This window comes from Glycine max, chromosome 19, assembly GCF_000004515.6.
Source record: "Glycine max cultivar Williams 82 chromosome 19, Glycine_max_v4.0, whole genome shotgun sequence".
Classification (NCBI taxonomy): Eukaryota; Viridiplantae; Streptophyta; class Magnoliopsida; order Fabales; family Fabaceae; genus Glycine; species Glycine max.
In genome coordinates, this window is record NC_038255.2 from 6,059,350 (window position 1) to 6,080,574 (window position 21,225).

The following is a 21,225-nucleotide window of genomic DNA, read 5'->3' on the forward strand; positions in this document are numbered from 1 at the left end:
TCCTTCCGGAAAGGAATGTGAAGCTATTTTATGCCGAATTTGATGAATTTAGAAGGGAAGTTGAAAGGAGGAACTAGCATAAGGAGCTAACTAACTTCTCAGAGGGAAGCATTGATGTTGCTATTATTAAAGAATTTTATGCTAACCTCTATGATCCTGAAGACAAATCGCCTAAGCAGGTGAGGGTGCGAGGGCACCTAATTAAATTTGATGTTGATGCCCTCAACACCTTCTTGAAGACACCAGTGGTCATAGAGGAAGGGGAGAGCTTGCCGGCCTACATCAGGTTTGCTAATTTGAGGCATGTTCCTCAAGAGCTTTCAGCTCGTCTATGTCTCCCTGGGAGAGGATTTGAGTTGAATGCAAACGGCCTGCCTCTGAAGATCTTGAGGAAGAATCTGACTACTCTGGCCAAGACCTAGAGTGTTCTATCATTTTCAAACTTAGCCTCGACATCCCACAGTTCTGACATTACTCTGGATAAGGCTAAGTTAATGTGCGGGCTCGTCATGAAGATGGATATGAAGTTGGGGTCCCTCATCTCAGGTCAAATCTCTCTTATGGCACATCACGACTCCTCGAGGCTAGGTTTTCCATCCTTGATTACTGCTTTATGCAAGGCCCAAGGAGTCACATCTGATTCTCTGACCTTTGAATCCCTGAGCCCAGCCATTAATTTGGTGTATATTATAAAGAATTGCTGGAACTTGGATGACCCTTCGACCACTTTTCGGGGAACACGCAAATCTAGGGCCAGAGGATCTGAGGCACCATCTACTTCAGCTCCCCCTACCTCAGCTCATTCTACCTCTCCTCTCCCTCCAGCACCAGCATCTCCAGTTCTTCCGGATCCTTCTTCTCAGAGCTTCGAGCCTTCCTTGTCTATGCTGCAGAGCATACATCAGGGCCAACTCCTGATCATGAAGAGTTTGTAGGATGTGGTCCAGTAGTGGCCAGTTATGAGCATCGAGGAGTTTCTTTAGAAGGTGGCCTGGTCAAGAGTCCAGCCTTCTCCTTTGGGAGGGGGTGAGGCCTCTGCAGCCCAAGAGCCTTAGCAGGATCAGCAGCACGACATTCTAGAGGCCTCAAAGCCCACTCCACCTGAGCCTTTCATTTTTTAGACTGATCCAGTTATTGTATGTTGCAGTACTAGAACCATCTCCTCAGCCTGAGCCTAAGCCATCTGCACTAGTGTTGGATTTGCCCCTTCATCAGGATTCACCATCAGGCACTCCTGCATTGGATCTGAATGAGCATGCCATGGATCAGGATCATTGACAGGATCAGGATTTTTATTTCCTTGCATTTTGAACAATTTATTATTATTATTATTATTATTATTATTATTATTATTATTATTATTATTATTATTATTATTATTATTATTATTATTATTATTATTATTATTATTATTATTATGTCTTTAGTACATTTTATAATTTAGATTTATGTTTCAGCTTTTAAATTTCAGTTCATAGTTATATTTTGTTTGGTAGCTTGTATAATAGCTTGATTGAACAGTGCACTTATATTATTCAGTGGTTGATGTTAGATTTTGGAAATCAGTGTTTGTTGATTGATTTGAATGGATCGATTGTATGATGTGAGTGAATTGGAATGCGTAAATCATATACTTTGAATGAGATGCAGTCATTAGAAGAGAAAGAACATGGAATTAGGATCATGACTGAAAATGTTAGTTGGTTTGTCAGGTTGATTGTGAAGGAACATGTTAGCCACAACCCAGTGAGAGTGTGATCTTTAATTGTGAGATAACACTAGCAGTAAGTAATGGTTTTTGCATGAATCTCTGAATATGGAACGAATGCATGAGTTTGAAGATGATGAAGGCCATGTTTTAATTGAAAGTAGCCACTTAGCCAAAAAGCTTATCTTGTGTATGAATGATTTATCCCTTGCACCCAGTTTGAGCTGAAAGTATGATTGTTTGATTGAACCTTGAACCTGTACAGTTTATCTCCTTCTACCTTGTCTTAGGTTGTAGGAGAGCATTATTCATGAAAGGAAAATTTTGGTTCAAAGCAATTTGCCCCAAATTTGGGGGAGTTTATTGGGTGAAAGCTTCCAACGGTAACAAATAATAGCACACACAGGAGTTAATAAGCACAACAATGTGTTCAATAATAAAAAAAAATTTTAAGTAGTAAATAAAAATAAAAATGTATGTTGTTATTCAAGAAAAAGAAAAGCTAAGTGTAGAAAGGCAAGTAATAGAGCTGGAATAAAAAGAAAGAGGTTAATTTATGGATGAATGCTCTCTTAGAACTTAAGTTTTGCATCCTAGAAAAACCATGATTGGTTTGTAGCCTAGCCTCATTACAAGCCTAGTAAAAGTCCTTCGGATTCAAGTTTGTGTGTTCTTGACTGTATGGTATGAGATGAAGTGCAAAGATTGAGACTTATGTTGGTTGTTGACTGATGGATAGCCTAAGCACTTGTGCTTGAGTGAAACAGTGACCGTGAGGCTTTGGTTGATGATCCTTCCTTGATATCCGTCATTCCTACTAATAATCATGTTCATGTCTTTGAAACAGTGACTGTGAGGCTTGTGTAAAGATTCAGTTGTGTTTCTTAATAATCATGTTCATGTCTTTGAAAAACTGCATGTCTTGTGAGAAGTTGTTGATGGAAACATTGAATGGCATTCATGTCATGTGATTGAATTCTTTGGAATAAAGACATTTGTGAAGAACCACTGTGAATTTTTGTCACTTGAGGACAAGTGAATTGTTCTTTCTTTGCTTGAGGACAAGCAAAACTATAAATTTGGGGGAGTTTGTTAGTCGTTGTTTATGACTAACTTTTGTATAGAAAAGTTTTCCAAAATGTATATAAATCTCCCAATTTATGGTTCTTTTTGGTAGGATTGTAAATAAAATTGCTTTGTTTTGATCTCTGCTCAATAGAAGCCTCTTTACATGGAATTAATGTTAAATTTTCTTTAATTTCAGGCAAAAAGGAGCTATTTTGAAGAAGTGCCAAAGGAGTCATCGCGCTAAGCGAGCTCAATGCGCTTAGCGCGCATCAACGGCTAAGCCCAGCACCAACGCGCTTAGCGAGTAAAGGGGAATCTGGAAAGACATCTGCTACACAAGCACGTGCTTAGCGCATTATTAGCTCGCTAAGTGATTCGTCTGTCGCTTTCCAGGCTTAGCCCGAGATTGGCGCTAAGCTCAAATTCACTTACTTGCACTAAGCGCGAGAATGACGCTAAGTGCGACATCGAGATCAGAAAGCCCTTTTTAAGCCTGATTTGCACAGAATTAAGAAGGAGCCAAGAGAATTGTTCACTACTCAGAGGCCTGAAGAGTGTGAATTTTAGAGAGCGTGGAGCAGAGCAAGGGGCCAAGTTTTCATCTTTTAGGGAGATTAGTGAGTTTTTGAGTGATTGTGAGATTCTTAGAGGTGGAGGAGACATCCTCACTCCTTTGTAAGCAAGCAATTTCTCTTGATTCCTCTTCTTCAGTGTAAAAGGAGTTTCCTTGTCATGAAAGGCTACAACCCTCAGTTGGGGATTCTTATTGAGTTGTTGATGTAAACTCTTTTTCATATCTAATTAAGGTTGTTTTATGTGTTCACTGCTTCTATCTATGCTTATTGTATGCATGTTGTGGCTTGATCACCCATTTGTGTGTGCTGTTAGGGACTTTAGCATTGGGAAATGTATTGTTTCCTTAGAACTTGATAGAGCAGGGATTGAATAACTGCATTGCTAGGGATAATGTGCAGGGTTTTAGTTTTTTTTATTATGAGTATAATGCTGTTTAAATTAGGCTGTTTTCACACTTACTTGTTCTCGTTTATTGCTTTTACTTAGGATAGAACATACTTTTACTTTAATTCACAATCATTAATTTTTGTTTGCAAATGCCTGCTTACTTAACAAAACTTTGCTAAATGAACAAGTTCCCTGTGTTCGATACTCAGTTCATTCCGTTTTAATTATTTTACTTGGCGGCCCGGTGCGCTTTCCGGTAAGACCATTCCCATATAAAAACAAGTAATACCAATTTGGAAGAGGGAGTAAACAAGTATTCTGGTCAAACACAATCCCAGTCAAATGTCTCTACTCGTAATGTACATGCAGATTTTCTACTTGGTTCCAAGAAAAAGTATGTTATTGTATATTTAATTTTGCTACTTTATGGTAAACAAAATATAACTGTTCATACTCTTTATATTCGTAGGTTATAAATGAGCCTACAAATGTGAGAAACCAACACTTAAAGGATTTATTATATTGTCCGATGAGTCACGTTAAAGAATGGCGCACATACTTTGTCAATGGATACAAATTCCATACTCAAGCATGGACTGAAGGGAAGAAAACAATAAATAGTGGGGTTCACGTAAAGGGCATTACAAAAGGAGCCGCAGATGATTTTTATGGGATCATTCAACATATATATAAGCTAGAGTATAATACTACAAGCTATCCTAAGCGAGTAGTATTATTTTATTGTCATTGGTTTGATCCAACGAGTAGAGGAACAAGAGTTGATCCCAAATACAGCACAGTGGAAATTCTGATGGATAGAAGCTATAATCTGTTTGACCCATTCACCAGTGCACATAATGTAAGACAAGTGTATTATGTTCCATATCCAGTAACAAGAAGGGACAAGCATGGTTGGTGTGTTGCAATTAAAATGAAGCCAAGGGGTTACATAGAATCCGATCATGTACAAGATGATGTGCCTTACCAAGTAGACGAAATGTCACATGTCAACGAAGTCATTGAAGTTGAAAATATTTCTGGATTGTAAGATTTAAGAGGTGGTGTTGAAGAAGTAGACCCTACTAATTTATTGACAAATGTAGAAGAATCAAATAATTTGAATGGAGAATCAAACAATATTGAACAAGACAATGCAAGAGAATTAGAAGATGAATTTGAAGTTTAAAATGTTGAAGAGGATTATACATTGATGTTTATTAGTCAGTTATAATGTTTGTTATTAGTGACATGTTTGTTTTCTTTTAATACTTGAAAACTTTGTTAGTGTATTTTATTTTTGTTGTCTTATGGATGTTTGCTAGTTATATAATTTTCATTCCTCCCAATATTCTATTTGAGTGTTTATGTTATAATATTATTTTTTTTTATATATAGATATGTCATTAGGTGGTGATGACCTTTCCCGACCTCCGTCTCATGACTCTTGATGCAATCCTACCCCCCAAGGGTATTGGATAGAAGACTCTAAGAGGATTGGGCTAGAGCTACTAAAGAAGGTCTTAGGGTTCTCATGAACCTTAGGGTAGATGTTTGAGCCCATGGGTAAAGGTTGGATCCACTCTTCTTTGTAAATATTAGAATAGGTTTTTCCTTCTTTGTATATACTATTTTGGCCATCGGATACTAGATAGCCATAGGCAACAAACAAGAAACCAACTAAAAGGAATAAACAATGCATATAAGGTGTTTTTCCTTTAAAAAAAAAGTTTCTAGAATGTATTCAATTTTGGACACATGACCCCTATGAAAACTCCAGTAACCAGAATGCAAGCCTTCTACCACTAGCCAAAAGAACCAGCTTAAATATTTGGCCAACCAATGCATCCTTAACCAGTATTATAATATTGTTTATTAATTATTAACAAAGAAGCTGACATCATAATATTCTTCTGCACAATTAAAGGAGACATTGAGAAAATGACCATGTGTTATTATAGATACAGAGGAAGGAAGGGGAGGAAGCACGAGCATAACCACAAATGCAAGTAACCAAAATAGAGTTATGTGTCCATCCAAGTATGCACATAAACAAGGAAATAATACTTACATGATGGTTGAGTCACCAGCCGTGTATTTGCTAAGCCATCTTTTTCCCCTTTAAGGTATTCTTCATCTTCCTCTTCTTCAGTTACTTTTGATGCATGGTGACCCCTAAAATAGACAGTGATTTAATGCAATGTGTTTTTTTAAAATGCACAAGGTCAGTATCAGATTGATCATAACTCTTTAATGCTTGTTTGAACCTTGTCAACCACCAGTAGAAATTGAGGTACAAAATTCATTGATCACCTTTTCTTGTGATTGTTATTTATAAGTCACTTGGTAACATTTTTCAAACACTCGAATAACATTTGAATGCATAAAATAATTATGAATATTTCAACCACCAGAATTCATGAATTTTCTGAAAGTACCTTCCCTTTGCCTTTTTTTGAGAAGATTGGTCACCCTTGGCAAAATGAGCAAACAACTCAGTTTGCTGTAGGAGATAGCTCAATCTACCCTTTCTTCTATTATTCTGCATCAAACATAACAATTATTTATTTAAAAAAATCAAATGAACCCAATATAAAGAAGAAAAATCACCCTGTCATCACATTTACAGTAAATAATTAACACACACATACCATATCAGCATCAATGGTCGCATTTTGTGCATCCAATATCTCCTGAACTTTTCGTTTTTTTTCAATTGTTGCGTTTCTCTCAATTTGGCCTTCTCACGCTTGCTAACTTCATGATCAACATTACTCTCATCCTACACCGAAACAGTTAAAATCCACAATACAACATGAAAACCACACTTCAACGGACCAACACACAGTGCAAGAAGCGAAATCCCTAGGGCAAACGAAAACATCAAAATGCAGCATACTAAGAGAAATCCAAACAAGTAGCAAATGAAAACATCAAAACGCAGCGCACAAAAACTATCGCAAATGAAAACGTAAAAAATGCGGTACATGAAGCGAAATCTGAGAAACACAAATGAAAATACAAAAATGCAAAGGTAAGGTATGACTTGTTTATCCTCGTCGTCGTCTTCTGCGGCTTCATCCGGTGAATTATCGTCGTCGTCGGAGCTAGCAGAGCGAGCCACCGCTTCGAGCTCCTCCTCGTTGTCTAAGATCTGGTGGCTGGCAGAGGCGTCCTCCTCTTCCTCTTCGAACTCCTCATCGTCGTTGACGATCTAGTGGCTCGTGGTCCCTGAGAGAGAAACGGCGCTGGTCTTGGAATTGAGGGTTTTAATTTGCAAAACAAATCAATACAATTTTAAAATAAGGGTAGATTGAGAGATAGAGGTGGTTCGCATTCTCTCTTGCATTCTACATCGGTTCTACAAGAACCGATGTCGTAATGCATTTTCAAAGATGGATTTATCAAAATCATCTTTAAAATTATTCAATTATTTACAAAAATACCATCGCTTTACTTACGACATCGGCTTTCATATAACCGATGTAAAACCTGCATCGTAAAATACCATTTTTCAGGTCGTGCTTGTACTAAAAATTAGAATTCTCAACTTAGAAGATAAGGATCTCACTCTCAATTACGCATTCTAAACCCTATCACTAGTATTCATTTCATATACTATTTTGTAACTACTAAAAAAATATGTTTAAAAAATACAAAGATATACCATTAACGTTATAGACTAAAAACAATGTGAAACATTTGATAATGGGCTAAAAATAACAAAAAGTATTATTTAGAGAATTAAAATGGAAATAAAAATAAAACAAGGGAGGAAAAACATACTTTACCAACAAAAGAAGGACACAATAAAAATAAGCAAAACACATGTTATTCTTCTACTATCACACACTATCATTTTGCAGAGACACGTCATAGGACAAAAAAGGTAGACTAAGAGGCACCAAGAGAAGAGACTAATAGACTAATTGAGAGAATGCAAAGTATTGAATTTCTTAAGACTAATGTATGTTTTATGAGCCAAGAGTTTCTTTTATTATTAATATCTTCATCTGAGTTACATTGGTGTTGATTTTTGAAGTTTTGGTTTTCTGTGTTGTTTCTTTTTTTTCTTGTTCCTGCTTGATACATGTTTGCTAAAATGCTTGAACCACTAAAATGCTATATCTTTCGGTTATTTTGGTTATGGAATGTTTATCTGGAGTATAGTCTCATGTATACCTCTCAATCTGTGGATTAAGATTGGTTTTTAAACAAATGTTACTGATATACTTAGTAACACTCTTTCTAACACATTATCTTTTATTGGGTGAAATTCACATACTTACTACTAAATTTCCCATCTCATTTGGTGAGTTTCATTTCCAAAATAATAGGACACACATGAATTTCAACCAAAAAGAGAATATTTTAGAAACAATGTCTTAGAGAGCATGTTGCTAGTACTCATTTTGGATTCTATAGTTAAAAGTCACTCTTCATTTCACCAAGCTATCGAGGATGGTTAACAATCGCTGTTATAAAAGTTGGGTCTCTATGTGGAAACTACTATTAAGTATTAGAAAGTTACCATACATAGTGGCAACAAATGATAAGCTCAAATAAATTATATTTATTTTTTCTTGACTACAAAAAATCATTTATCTTTATGCATTAAACTACAAGGAAAAATTTTCCTGCAATAGTTCGCAAGAAAAAATAGGCATGTGAAGGATATTTATAAATCTAATTATCAATTTGTCTACAAATGAAACCTCTCTTTACTAGTAGATCTCACATCTTCCATTTTCAACATTTCTAGTAGGAAATCACTCCATGTGTCAATGGGTCCTGGCAAGCACCAATGCACACAATCATTAAACAATGTCACATTCTCATGTGGCCAGTGCCCATATTTATTAGGGTGGCCATCTGGCCTTAGTAACATTGCTTGTGTGGTGTCAAGTAACATGAATTTCAAACCTTTCTTTCTGGCTTCTTTCTCAGCAATTTTGAACTGTTCCAATTGTATGGTATGTAACTCCAAATTGTTGCCCTCTAACCTTGTTTCATTACTCTTAAATGGCTTAGTTCTGACGCAATTCCCACCTTTATCCCACACCCCATTCTCAAAATGAGATGGTGCAAATGTTCTAAGAAATGTTACTCCCTTAAAGTTTTCTAAATTAATGATGGCTTTAAATGTAGTCCCAAAAGCCTTTTTATAGCCATAGTGCCAAGATAAGTGAGTGACATTTTCTAAAGAACAGTATTGACATCCAACAATTTTTTGTTTCTCATAGAACACCATTGGCCTTAAGAACCATTGCCCTACATTGATGATGACATAGTCAAACTCTTTAATTTGAGTAGTCCATTTTTCATCAAACTCATCAAGATAAACATTGTAGAGACCACCATTTGAATCCACTTGTTTAGCTCTAACTAGATAGGGTGACCAAAAAGTAGTCATTGTGAAGTTGTAGCTTGAGTACTTCCATCGCTTGAAGGAAAAGTCATCTGTGTATGATACATCTATGGGCCACTCCACCTGAAAAGTAAAAGAAGATTAAGATTGACTTAATATTTTTTTTCAAATAATGTTTTTTTTTTAATTTCTGTATTTTTTGTGATCCTATTATGTATGAAGTAAACCTTCCATTTTTAGTCTTTTCCATCACTCTCCATTACAAAATTGTTTAAGCAACTTAATCAAGTATTGCCATGTGCCATGCTAGTATTTTTGTAATGTGATACTGTTACATTGAAATGTCTAATTAAGTCATATTAAGTGTTTTTGTAATGGAAGGACAAAAAACAGAATGGTTGGATATTAGTAGTTATAAACAAAAAGAAATTCTAAAAAAAAACAATAGGAATTAAAAGCAAAAGTTGGTATATTTGCAACCAAAAGCTCCAAATCTTCCTTCGGTTATTTGTTGGATTCAGAGCTCAAGCTGACAATAGAAGTAATTTTTTCAATTTTCTAAATGGAATTTAAAATTCTTCTTATACTTTAGTCGCATTAAGAAAAGTATATAATGATAGTCAAAAACAGAAAAGTATATAATGAGTTATCATTAAACAATTGTATTTTATCAAATATTAATGCACCACTCAAGTAATGAAAGCTAAATTTTATGCACATTATGAATCCATTAAACTTGAGTCAGTAATTAATGAAAGGTTTATATAATTTAGACAAGGTTATAAACTCAAAATTTAAATTATGTCTTCATTTCATGTTTATAAATTAACATTTGAGAAAAAATAACTTTTTGGGTGAGGAGTTAACTTTTCTTATTTATAACTCAAAATAACATTTCTTATTTATATATAACTATTTTAACTTTTAAAATAATTATGTGGCGCTTTAAAACATTAATTATATAGATAAATAAATTATTTTAGGAAAATAATGGAGAGGTGACGAGTTTAAGTGTGACTAAATCTTAGATCACATTAATCTCATAACAAATCTAAAACACAAAAACTTATGAAAAAAAAAACTTTAGTATCTCACTGAAGAGTCTAAAACTATAGTTACAATTGTTATAAAAAAATAGATAAAAATTCACATACAAAAATTGAGATTTAAAAGATAAGTTAATCTAAAATCTTATAAAATCTATGAACTATTATTTTTTATCAGCTAAAGATACTTTCACATAAAAAGGTACCAACCTATGTACAAAGCCAAGAGAAAGAAGATATCACTGGCAACTAAAAAGAAAAAAGGAAACAAAAAGATAAGACTAAAGGGAGTTGAAGAAATTAGTGTAGACAGACAAAACAATCTCAAAAAGGATTATCTACCTATTATTAAGACTAGGTGGAAAGGATCACTACCACTGCATGCATAGCACTAGCACGAAGTCGAGATACTATTTCCCCACAAAAGCCTTTAGAAACCTTTGACCCACCAAGAACTTCCAAAATCGAAAATGAACCCTTTGTGCCCAACCTTTCATAACGGATAATAGCATACTCCAAACTACCAAAACTGTTGGATAGTCATGACAATCTCAAAACCCATTTTTTACTAAATGCCCCCTTCAGGCACTCCAACGACGATCTAATCCATTCGTATACCAAAAACTATAAGTGTAATATTGCAAGACAGTTATTGCCATGATTTGAACTGAATTAATTCCATTATGTGTGTAGTATCCAAAGTACCATTATCAAACAAAATATTATTTCTTTGCAACCAAAGTGTCCACATGGCAACGAACCATACAACTCTCCAACCTGTTTCTAAATTTTTATTTAACATCCCGCAGCATGTTTCTCTAGGTGACTTCTCGGATCATAATGTTGAACCAAATTTAAACCCATCCATTTATAACATAGATTCCACACAACTGCTAAAAATGGATAAGTTAATAGTAAGTGATGCACTATTTGATCCTTTATATTATATAGAAAACACATCTATAATCATTCCCTTGAATCTATAAGTTCTTCTGTTTAAGGTTGTCCTTGGTCTGAATTTTTCCATACACGACCCTCCATATGAAGCCTGCAACATTGGATGGAGCAGATGTTTCCCAAATACATTTGTAATAAAAAATAGAATCGTGAACACTATTGAACTGAGACAAAACACAATATGCCTCTCTGATTGAATAAATTCTTGTCGTGTTGGATTTTTCGCAACCACGAATCCTTCACTCCTTCCACTAGTTGAATAACATGGACCCTCTCCATAAACTCTTCTTGCATTGGTTGTTCCCACTCAAACCAATCCCTCCAAATAAATTCCCTCACCCATCTCCCATCCTCACAAAAACCCACATCCCCCAATCACATACTTTTTTTGTTGTGAATTTAGGTAAAGTCTTGGGTATTTTCCAGCAAGTATATCATCCCCTAACACCTACAATTCCACATGTTAATCCTTCTCCCATCCTCAATGTGCCATGCTATATTATTGTCAAACCAACCCCCTTGACTCCCCTACCCACAAACTTTGACCACATCCCTCCACCAATAGAATGTTTGGTTGATTGATTTTCTCCAAACATCTTAGACACATGAGCATACTTAGATTCAAGAATCCTACATGACAAACTACCCTCACTAAAAAAAGGCTCTCCACCTCCATTTTCCTAGGAGTGCAACATTGAAAGCATGAATATTTTTTTGTATTCAACCCCCATAAACCCTTCAATTGACACACCTTCTCCCACTTAATCCGAGGAATCCCCCCCTCCCCTCAAAGAAACTCCCTCTAAATCCTAACCACCTTTTTAACCACTTTATTTGGAATCATGAAAAAGGACAAGAAAAAGATGTAATGCTGGGAGAACTGAGTTAATGAGACATATTCTACCCCCAAAGGAAATGTGATGTTGCTTCCATTCCAACAACCTTGATGACAACTTTTGAATAATAGGATCCCATGTAGCTTCATTCCTCTAGTTAGCCCTTACGAGAATTCCCAAATATACAAACGGAATACCCATGGTCCGAAAATTTAGAAGAGAAGCATAACGTTGTGTTGTCCTATCATTCACACCAATACCTGTGAGGCAACTCTTGTGAAAGTTAACCTTCAACCTTAAAACATATCAACACTCCTTTTAGACAAACAACATTCATTACATAAAGCTCCACGAAGAAAAAGGTATCATATGCAAAATGTAACAAAATAACCTCCACCATATCCTTACCCATTTTAACCCTGTTGAACATGTGTATCAGCAGTTGCCTATCATGAGTGTTTAGGATTGTTTATTTTATTTTCAATTTTTGCTTTTTATGATTCCTTTCAGTTACAATAGTTGTTATGTTAGTGGTTATTGTTTAGGAAGTCAGTTATTGCTTTTATAATTTTGTTTAGTTACAAAAATCTATATTTAAATAGATTATTATTCAATAAAATATATGCATTCATCTCCCTTCATTTTGAGTAAATTTTTTTTTCCAACAGATTGGTATCAAGAGCCTTCTTCTTAAGAGGGACCTGTGAGTGAACCGAGTGAAACCCACAAAAAAAAAAGCCAAAACACCTTGCTTCAATTCATCAAATTGATGGATTCTGAAACATTGTACACAGTACTAGCACCACCTGTGTTTGATGGTGATAATTATCAAATCTGGGTAGCAAGAATGGAGGCACATCTGGAGGCAAATGATCTCTAGGAAGCTGTTGAGGAAGACTACGAAGTTCTTCCTTTACCAACCAATCCAACAATGGCTCAGATCAAAAATCAAAAGGAGAGGAAAGCAAGAAAGTCAAAGGCAAGAGCTTCTTTATTTGCTGCTGTCTCAAAAGAAATTTTCACTAGAATAATGACCATCAAATCAGCATATGAAATCTGGAGTTTCCTCAAGAATGAATATGAAGGAGATGAAAGGATTGAGGGAATGCAAGCCCCGAATCTGGTTAGAGAATTTGAGATGCAGAAAATGAAGGAGTCCGAAACAATTAAAGAGTATGCTAACAAGCTTCTTAGCATTGCCAACAAAGTAAGATTGCTTGGTTCTGAATTTTCTGATTCAAAAATAGTTGAAAAAATACTGGTGATTGTCCCTGAAAGATTTGAGGCTACTATTACATCCTTGGAGAATACTAAGGATCTGTCAAAACTTACCTTGGCAAAACTTGTAAATGCTTTGCAAGCCCAAGAGCAAAGAAGAAAAATGAGGGCTGATGATTCTTTGGAAGGAGCATTGCAAGCTAAATTGCAAATTAACCAAGGAGAGAAAAGCAAGTGGAAGAAACACAAGAATAAGAATTTCAACACACAAGAAGCAGCGGCTAACACTAGCAAAAAAAGTAGAGACAACAACAAAGGATTTCCTCCTTGCAAGCACTATGGCAGAGTGAGTCATCCTCCTTTCAAATGTTGGAGAAGACCCGATGTTAAGTGTGAAAAGTGCAACAAGTTCGGGCATCATGTGAGAATTTGAAAAGGCAATCTTCAACAAAAGAATGAGGTTCAAGTTGCAGATCAACAAGAGGAAGAAGAGCAATTGTTTGTAGCAACTTGTTTTACAAGCAGTAGCTCAACTGAATGTTGGCTAGTGGATAGTGGTTGTACCAACCACAAGACCCACGATCAAGATCTTTTCAAAAAGTTGGACAGATCACAAGTATCAAAAGTTAGAATCGGAAATGGTGATCTTATCACTGTTAAAGGAAAGGGAACTGTAGCCATTGAAAGTTGCACAGGTACAAAATTAATTTATGATGTTTTGTATGTACCTGAGATTGATCAAAACTTGCTAAGTGTGGGACGGTTGAGAAGGGGTTTAAAGTCATCTTTGAAAATAAACACTGTTTGATTAAAGATGTCAATGACAAGGAAATTTTCAGTATCAAAATGAGAGGTAAAAGTTTTCCATTTGACCCACTGAAGGAGGAGCAAGCAGTCTATCCAGCTACTGTAAACAGTACAGAGGCTTGACACAAAAGGTTAGGCCATTTTCATCATGCAGTTGTGCTGAACATGCAATGCAAGGAGTTGGTTCATGGCTTACCTCACTTAGATTCTAAATTACCAAGCTGTGAAGCATGTCAATATGGCAAGCAAACAAGATTACCCTTCAAACAATCAACCTGGACAGCAACAGAGAAGTTGTAGTTGATTCACACAGATTTGGCCGGACCTCAAAGGACTATTTCGCTTAAAGAGAGTAAATATTACATCATCTTTATAGATGATTTCACCAGAATGTGCTGGATTTATTTTCTCAAGTCTAAGTCAGAGGTTGCAGGTGTATTTTGGAGATTTAAGCAGTGGATTGAAAAGCAAAATGGTTGTATGATTCAAGCTTTGAGGTCTGATAATGGCAAGGAGTACACTTCAGCACAATTCACCATGTTTTGTGAGGAAGCAGGCATTGAGCATCAATTAATAGCTCCTTACACCCCTCAAAAAAATGGGGTTAGTGAAAGAAAAAATCGGACGATAATGGAAATGGTCAGATTTATGCTTCATTAGAAAGGGTTACCTAAGGAATATTGGACAAAAGCTACAAACACTGCAGTATTCTTGCTAAATCGACTTCCCACCAAAGCAGTAAACAGGAAGACTCCTTTTGAGACTTGGTATGATTATAAACCTTACTTGAAAATTTTTAAAGTATTTGGATGCATGTGTTTTACTTATGTGCCACGGATTAAGAGAGACAAGCTAGACAAGAAAGCTTAACCTGGTATCTTTGTGGGATATAGTTCAATATCTAAAGCTTATAGAGTTTTCCAACCTCACACAAGGAAAATTCTGATAAGTAGGGATGTGTACTTCATGGAGAATGAGAAATGGAGCTGGAATGATACTGAAAAGATGTCGATAGATGACCCTTTGCAAAATCAAGATGAGTTAATTGATGATGCACCCGTGAAAGGCACTAGATTGCTCTCAGATATTTATGAAAGATGCAATGTAGCAGTTCTAGAACCTGCAGGATATTGGTATGCAAATGAGGATCCAAAATCGAGTGCTGCAATGTAGGAGGAGCTTGTCATGATTGATAAAAATCAGACTTGGGAACTCGTTGAAAGGCCTGAACACAGAAAAGTCATAGGTGTGAAGTGGGTGTTTAGAACAAAGCTGAATGCAGATGGCTCAATCAACAAACATAAAGCAAGGTTAGTAGTAAAGGGGTATGCTCAAATTTTTGGAGTAGATTTCTTTGATACTTTTGCTCCAGTTGCAAGGCAGGATACCATTAGGATGTTGCTAGCTATTGCAGCATAGAAACGATGGAAAATCTGCCAACTTGATGTCAAGTCTGCTTTCTTAAATGGATTTCTGGAGGAAGAAATCTATGTTGAGAAACCTAAAGGTTTCCTTGTGAAAGGACATAAGGACAAAGTCTATCTATTAAAGAAGGCTTTGTATGGTTTGAAACAGGCCCCAAGAGCCTGGTACAGTAGGATTGATGAGTACTTATCAAAACTAGGCTTTGTTAAAAGTCTTAGTGAATCCACTTTATACATCAATGGTGATCAAGCTAACTTCATTGTGATCTCTTTGTATGTTGATGATCTCTTAGTCACTAGCAGCAATGTTGAACTTATTCAGCAGTTCAAGGATGATATGATGCAAGTCTTTGAGATGACAGACCTAGGAGAAATGTCCTATTTCCTTGGTATGTAGGTTAAGCAAAATGAAGGTGATATCTTCATCAGTCAGAGAAAGTAAGCAAAGGAGATCCTGAAGAAATTCAACATGGAGAACTGTAAAGGCATGAACACTCCTATGTGTCAAAAAGAGAAGTTATGCAAGGATGATGGTTCAGAACAAGTGGAAGAAGCACTCTACAAAAGCTTAATTGGTTGCTTAATGTATCTCACAGCAACAATACCAGATATCTTGTATGTTGTAAGTGTACTTTCAAGATTCATGAATTGTGCTAAAGAATCTCATTTTAAAGCAGCAAAAAGAGTGTTGAGGTATGTCAAGGAGACTTTAAATTATGGAATAAAGTTCAGTCAATCACAAGATTTCAAGTTGTAAGGCTATTTTGATAGTGATTGGGCAGGGTCTTTAAATGACATGAAAAGCACCTCAGGCTACTGTTTTAGTTTTGGATCAGGGATGTTCTCTTGGAGTTCCAAAAAACATGAAATTGTTGCACAGTCAACCGCTGAAGCAGAATTTATAGTAGCCACAACAGCTGTTAATCAAGCCTTATGGCTAAGGAAAATGCTAACTAATTTGCACTTGGAGCAAGATACAACTACTGAAGTAATGGTGGACAATACTAGAATGAGAGGGATCCAAAGGTTTTCCAGATGTAGGACTATATAGTTGATGATTACTTAAAGGAATTAATTGGTATTACCTATTCCAACAAGATACATCTACTTTTCAGTAGCTTATCACTTAAGAACTCTATAGTTAAACGTGTTTGGCTTGGTGTAGTTATGGAATGGGTGACCTTTAGGGAAGTTTCCCAGAAAGTACGCTAGTAAGGACAAAGCATACTAAAAAGTCTTGTGTTGATTTGTGGGACCAGTCATTGATCCTAAGAGGAGTCGAGTGATGTCAGAAATGGATGTCGATGTCTCAGAAATGGCTACCTATGGAAGGTTTTGACTGGTGGAGGGTTTTGGCCAACACGGATCATGAGTGAAGTGCTACCGTGTGAAGTGTCGCAGTGTGTGTAGCGTTGAGAAGTCGACAATCAAGGATGTTTCTCTCCTAGTACGATGTGATTTGAGGAAGAACCAGGCAAAAGCTGGTGAGCATGTAACACCCCAAACGAACAACACCAGAATGAGAGGATCCAAAGGTTGTCCAAATGTGGGATTGTATAGTTGAGGATGAATTAAAGAAATTAATTAGTATTACTAATAACAACAAGATGCGTCTATTATTCAGTAGCCTATCACTTAAGAACTTCATAGTTAAGCGTGCTTAACTTGAAGTAGTTATAGGATGGGTGACCTTCTGGGAAGTTTCTCAAAGGGCATGTGAATGAGGATAAAACACACTGAAAAGTCTCGTGTTAATTTGTAGGGTTAGTCATTGATCCTAAGAGCAGTCGAGTGGTGTCAGAGCTGATTGTCGATGTCTCTGAAAGGGCTACCTACAAAGAGTTCTGATCGATGGAAGGTTTTGACCAACAAGGATGTTGAGTGAAGTGTTATTGTGTGAAATGTCGTAGTGTGTGTGCCACTAAGAAATTGATAATCAAGGATGTTATAGGATCACCCTGCCTTAATCCCTTTTTAGTAGGAAACTCTTATATTGGACTACCATTAATCAAAATGGACATCGTAATGGACTTTAAGCACCCTTTAATCCAACCAATCCACCTACTATTGAAGTCATCCTTTGTATCATATAGTAAAGAAAATCCCAACACACTGAATCATAGGCTTTTTCAAAACCTACTTTGAACACCGAGCGCGACTTCTTTTATCTCTTATCCTCGTCCACTACCTAATTAGCAACTAGCCCACCATTAGGCATATTTCTACCTCCAAGAAAAGCGCATTGCCTCTCACCCACTAGACTTCCCATAACTTTCCTTAAGTCTATTAGACAAGATTTTTGCAATGACCTTGTAGACACAACCAATGAGGATTGTCCTTCTTAGGAAGCAGGGTAATGAAAAATGCATTTCCACCTTCAGGATGACTCCATTAACATGAAACTCATCCAAAACCTTTATAAAGAAGGGTTTGAATAAATGCCAAAAATCCTTGATGAAGCTAAAATTGTATCCATTCAGTCCCAAACATTTGCTACCACTACATTTGCAAATCACCTATTTAATTTCCTCCTCCTGAAACATATCACTAAGAATGCAATTGTCTCCCATTCCTAGCACCTTGAAAGGAACCCCATCTAGCTTTGGCCTCCATTGTGAGCTTTATGAAAACCTTGATGGGAAGAATTTCTTAATGTATAGTGATCATTTCGAAACTTTCAAATTTGGCCAAACATTTAAAGAGTAAATTTTGTATAGACACAGACATAGTTTAACATCATTAAATGCAATCAATTAAAAACTTAAAATAAATAGTATGTAAGAAAAATAAGACTCATAATTTTTTAATTATTTTTGTTAAATATCTTCTCCCTCTATTCCAACTAGCACTTTGTGTTTCTCTTCCTCTATTATTATCTAGGCTTAAATGTATTTTTTATTTTTCTATTTTACCAAATATACAAATTTAATCTCCCAATTTTAAAATCAAAACATTTAGTCTTTCACTTTCTTAAAATCAACAAATTGGATCCTTCTATCAAATTGGTTATTTTGATAAAACATTAACGGTTAAAAATGGTTGAGAATATTTTTTCAATGCTCAAGAATAGTTAAAATATGTGTTTCGTTAAACATTATTTATTCCTAGGAATATATATTATGACTACCGAAATGTTCTTATTGTTAAAGTTTATTAAGAAAATTACAAATGTGTTTAAATGCGTGCATAAGACCGATGTTATCCTTATTTTTTTTTGTTTAATGACTCCCACCCAAGAAATAAAGCACTTCCATAGCTACACAAATCATGTGAATATTATAGGGCTTAAGATAAATGAGCATTGAGAGAATAGTAGGATAACGAGTAGTAAGGAGAGTATATATATTTCGATTTTTACTTATGACGAAGAATTCTTGTCGCACACATGAGAATAATTTTTCCTACCTCTCCACCCGATTAAATATTGATTAAGCATGAGATTACAACTTTTTTGAGAATATGTAGTACCTAAAATTAATTATTTCATTACTTCATCACAAATGTGTGATATATCTTTTCACTATTATATTCCTGGGACTAAAAAAATTATTCCTAAAGTAAATACTCACAATTGATGTTACAAACAATTATATTAGATCAAATTAAATTTGATGCATAACAGTACTATGCTCGTTTATTCTCTCTAAATAACAACACTATGCTAATATATCTCCACTTGTTATAAAAAAAAAAAAAATAGATTAACGCTATTCCAGGGCCGGTCCAATGGTAAGAGATGCTTTTAAAGAGTTTTTTTTTTAACTTTAAATAAAATAACTATATGTTGAGCATTTTGTCAACATGATCTTTTTATTTTATAAAAACTAATCATAAATATTTTTTTAATAGGTCTAAATCATAAGTTTTAGTTACTTTACTCTTGGATTGACCCTGACTAATTCTTGAGTTGAATTTTTTTTTTAAAGGAGTCCAAACTTAAATATTCACTCTGTCTTAAAAATATATAATTTAGTGATATTATAAATAATTATATTAGATCAAATTAAATTTGATACATATAACAGCACTATAGGTATTTTTTTTTAATATGCTCTCTATTTTGTTAAATAACAGGAGTACAGCACGATGCTATTATATCTCAACTTTTTTTCTTATAAAAAAAATAACAATAATATACGTTATATTAACAAGTCAAGTTGGATTTTATTAAAATACTTTATAATCTACTTCGTTCTTCCCTCTTTGGCTGTCTGTCGTGTACCTTTATTTTATGATTAATGTCATTATAATTATAATTAAAGTAAAATATTGACGAAATTTTTATTACCTTGCCGGCCTGTGTACGTAAAGCTGAGCTAATTGCGAACCCAAACCATTTAAAATGAGTATTGTTTTGATTTATTAATGATTAGTGTAAAGATTTTATATTATCATTATGTAAAGATTTTATATTATCAATTAATTAAAGATCATTCTTTATATAACTTTTAAATTTGTAATTACTACATTAAAAATCATCCTCTATACTACATAATATCAATAATTTTTAATTATAAAGAAATTCATTAGATTAAAGTACAGAAAATTTTATATAGTAACAGTATATTATCAGTGAAGAAAAGCATGAATTGAAGGCATAAAAAAATGAGTTGACATATCACATATTCAGATGCAGGCTTGCTATGTAATCAGAAAATCATGGAGAAAAAAGATAACTACAATTGATATCAGAAAGCAATGAAAAACAAAAGACAAAATAAACAAAATAATCATGATAATAATTGTTGAACCAGGTTTTTATAATTTTAATTTTGAGAAAAGATAGAAGAGAGTTACCTTTGATAGGAGGCAAATCATGGATTGCATGTGATTTCTGCCTATGGAGTCTCCAACAAAAGCCAAAGATTTTCCCCTCATAATTTGTAGGAACTGGAAAGGGTTGAATATGGGGAGTTCACACTCATTTGGCTTCCATCTCCACTTCATGAAATCAGTGTCAGGTCTCCCATACTTCATGCAATTTTGGTGCTCATGAATTTCCCAGCATGTTGTGTTTGTGTAATATGGTGCCTCTGGATTTGGCACCCAATCACCAGTGAAAATGTCACACTTATTCACAGGTGTTGAGGGCAAGGATTCTGGCACAATCAAATCATCAAATTCAAAAGATGGCTCCTTATATTCATCATTGATCTTCAGTAGTGAATGGTAACTTAACAAAGAACAAGAAATTGTGGTGAGAATAAATATAAAAAAGGCTAATAATATTGGCATAGTCACTTTTGACATCGTTTGTTTAGAGCTATTGTTCCCACGGAGAAGAGGAATATGTAGGAACTTCATTTTGTAAGGGATAGAAAAAGAGGAAAAGAATGAAAGAAATTGTGGTGATCTTAATACAAAGAAGAAGACAGTGTGGTGACAGTAAATTAATCATTTTTGTTGCTTGAGGCTCTTTACTTTTAAAGCCACCATTAAATTTAAATATCTTATCATAATATTTTTTATTTTTTATTACACAATAACTTTCTCATGTCCATGTCCCGTATTATTTCTTTTTATCACTCATAAATACTCTGGCTTTTGCGTGTCAAGCATGGATCACAGCATAATAAATAAAGAATATTTTGAAATAGTCTAAAAATGGAATCACAACAAAAGTTTATTATTTCATTCGTCTCATAATAATCATTATATAACAAGAAAAAATTGTTCAAATTTTCAATATAACATTAATTATTATTATTTTACTTATAATATCAATGACATGTACTAAAAAAGTTAAAAACAAAAAATAAATGAATGATAATAAGATTAATTTTATAAAATTATATTCTCTTTTATTTATTTATTAGTTTTTTTTGTCTATATA

The 21,225-nt window shown here is 34.7% G+C and overlaps 1 protein-coding gene across 1 annotated transcript; it reads right to left on the minus strand.

The window, feature by feature from the left end:
* Nucleotides 1-8,396: 8,396 nt before the first annotated feature.
* On the minus strand, nucleotides 8,397-20,796 carry LOC100817514 (protein trichome birefringence-like 19). Its single transcript, XM_003555034.4, has 2 exons — nucleotides 20,190-20,796; nucleotides 8,397-9,227 (listed from the first exon to the last, which is right to left on the minus strand). Exons 1-2 carry the CDS (start codon nucleotides 20,694-20,696, stop codon nucleotides 8,439-8,441), a joined length of 1,296 nt encoding a protein of 431 aa, XP_003555082.1. The 5' UTR covers nucleotides 20,697-20,796; the 3' UTR covers nucleotides 8,397-8,438.
* Nucleotides 20,797-21,225: the final 429 nt, after the last annotated feature.

Coding starts and splice junctions, on each gene's coding strand:
- LOC100817514 (XM_003555034.4), bottom strand. CDS start 20,696: ATGAAGTTCCTACATATTCCTCTTCTCCGTGGGAACAATAGCTCTAAA. Junction 9,228..20,189: donor TGATTTGCCTCCTATCAAAG/GTAACTCTCTTC, acceptor TTTACTTTTCAG/GTGGAGTGGCCCATAGATGT.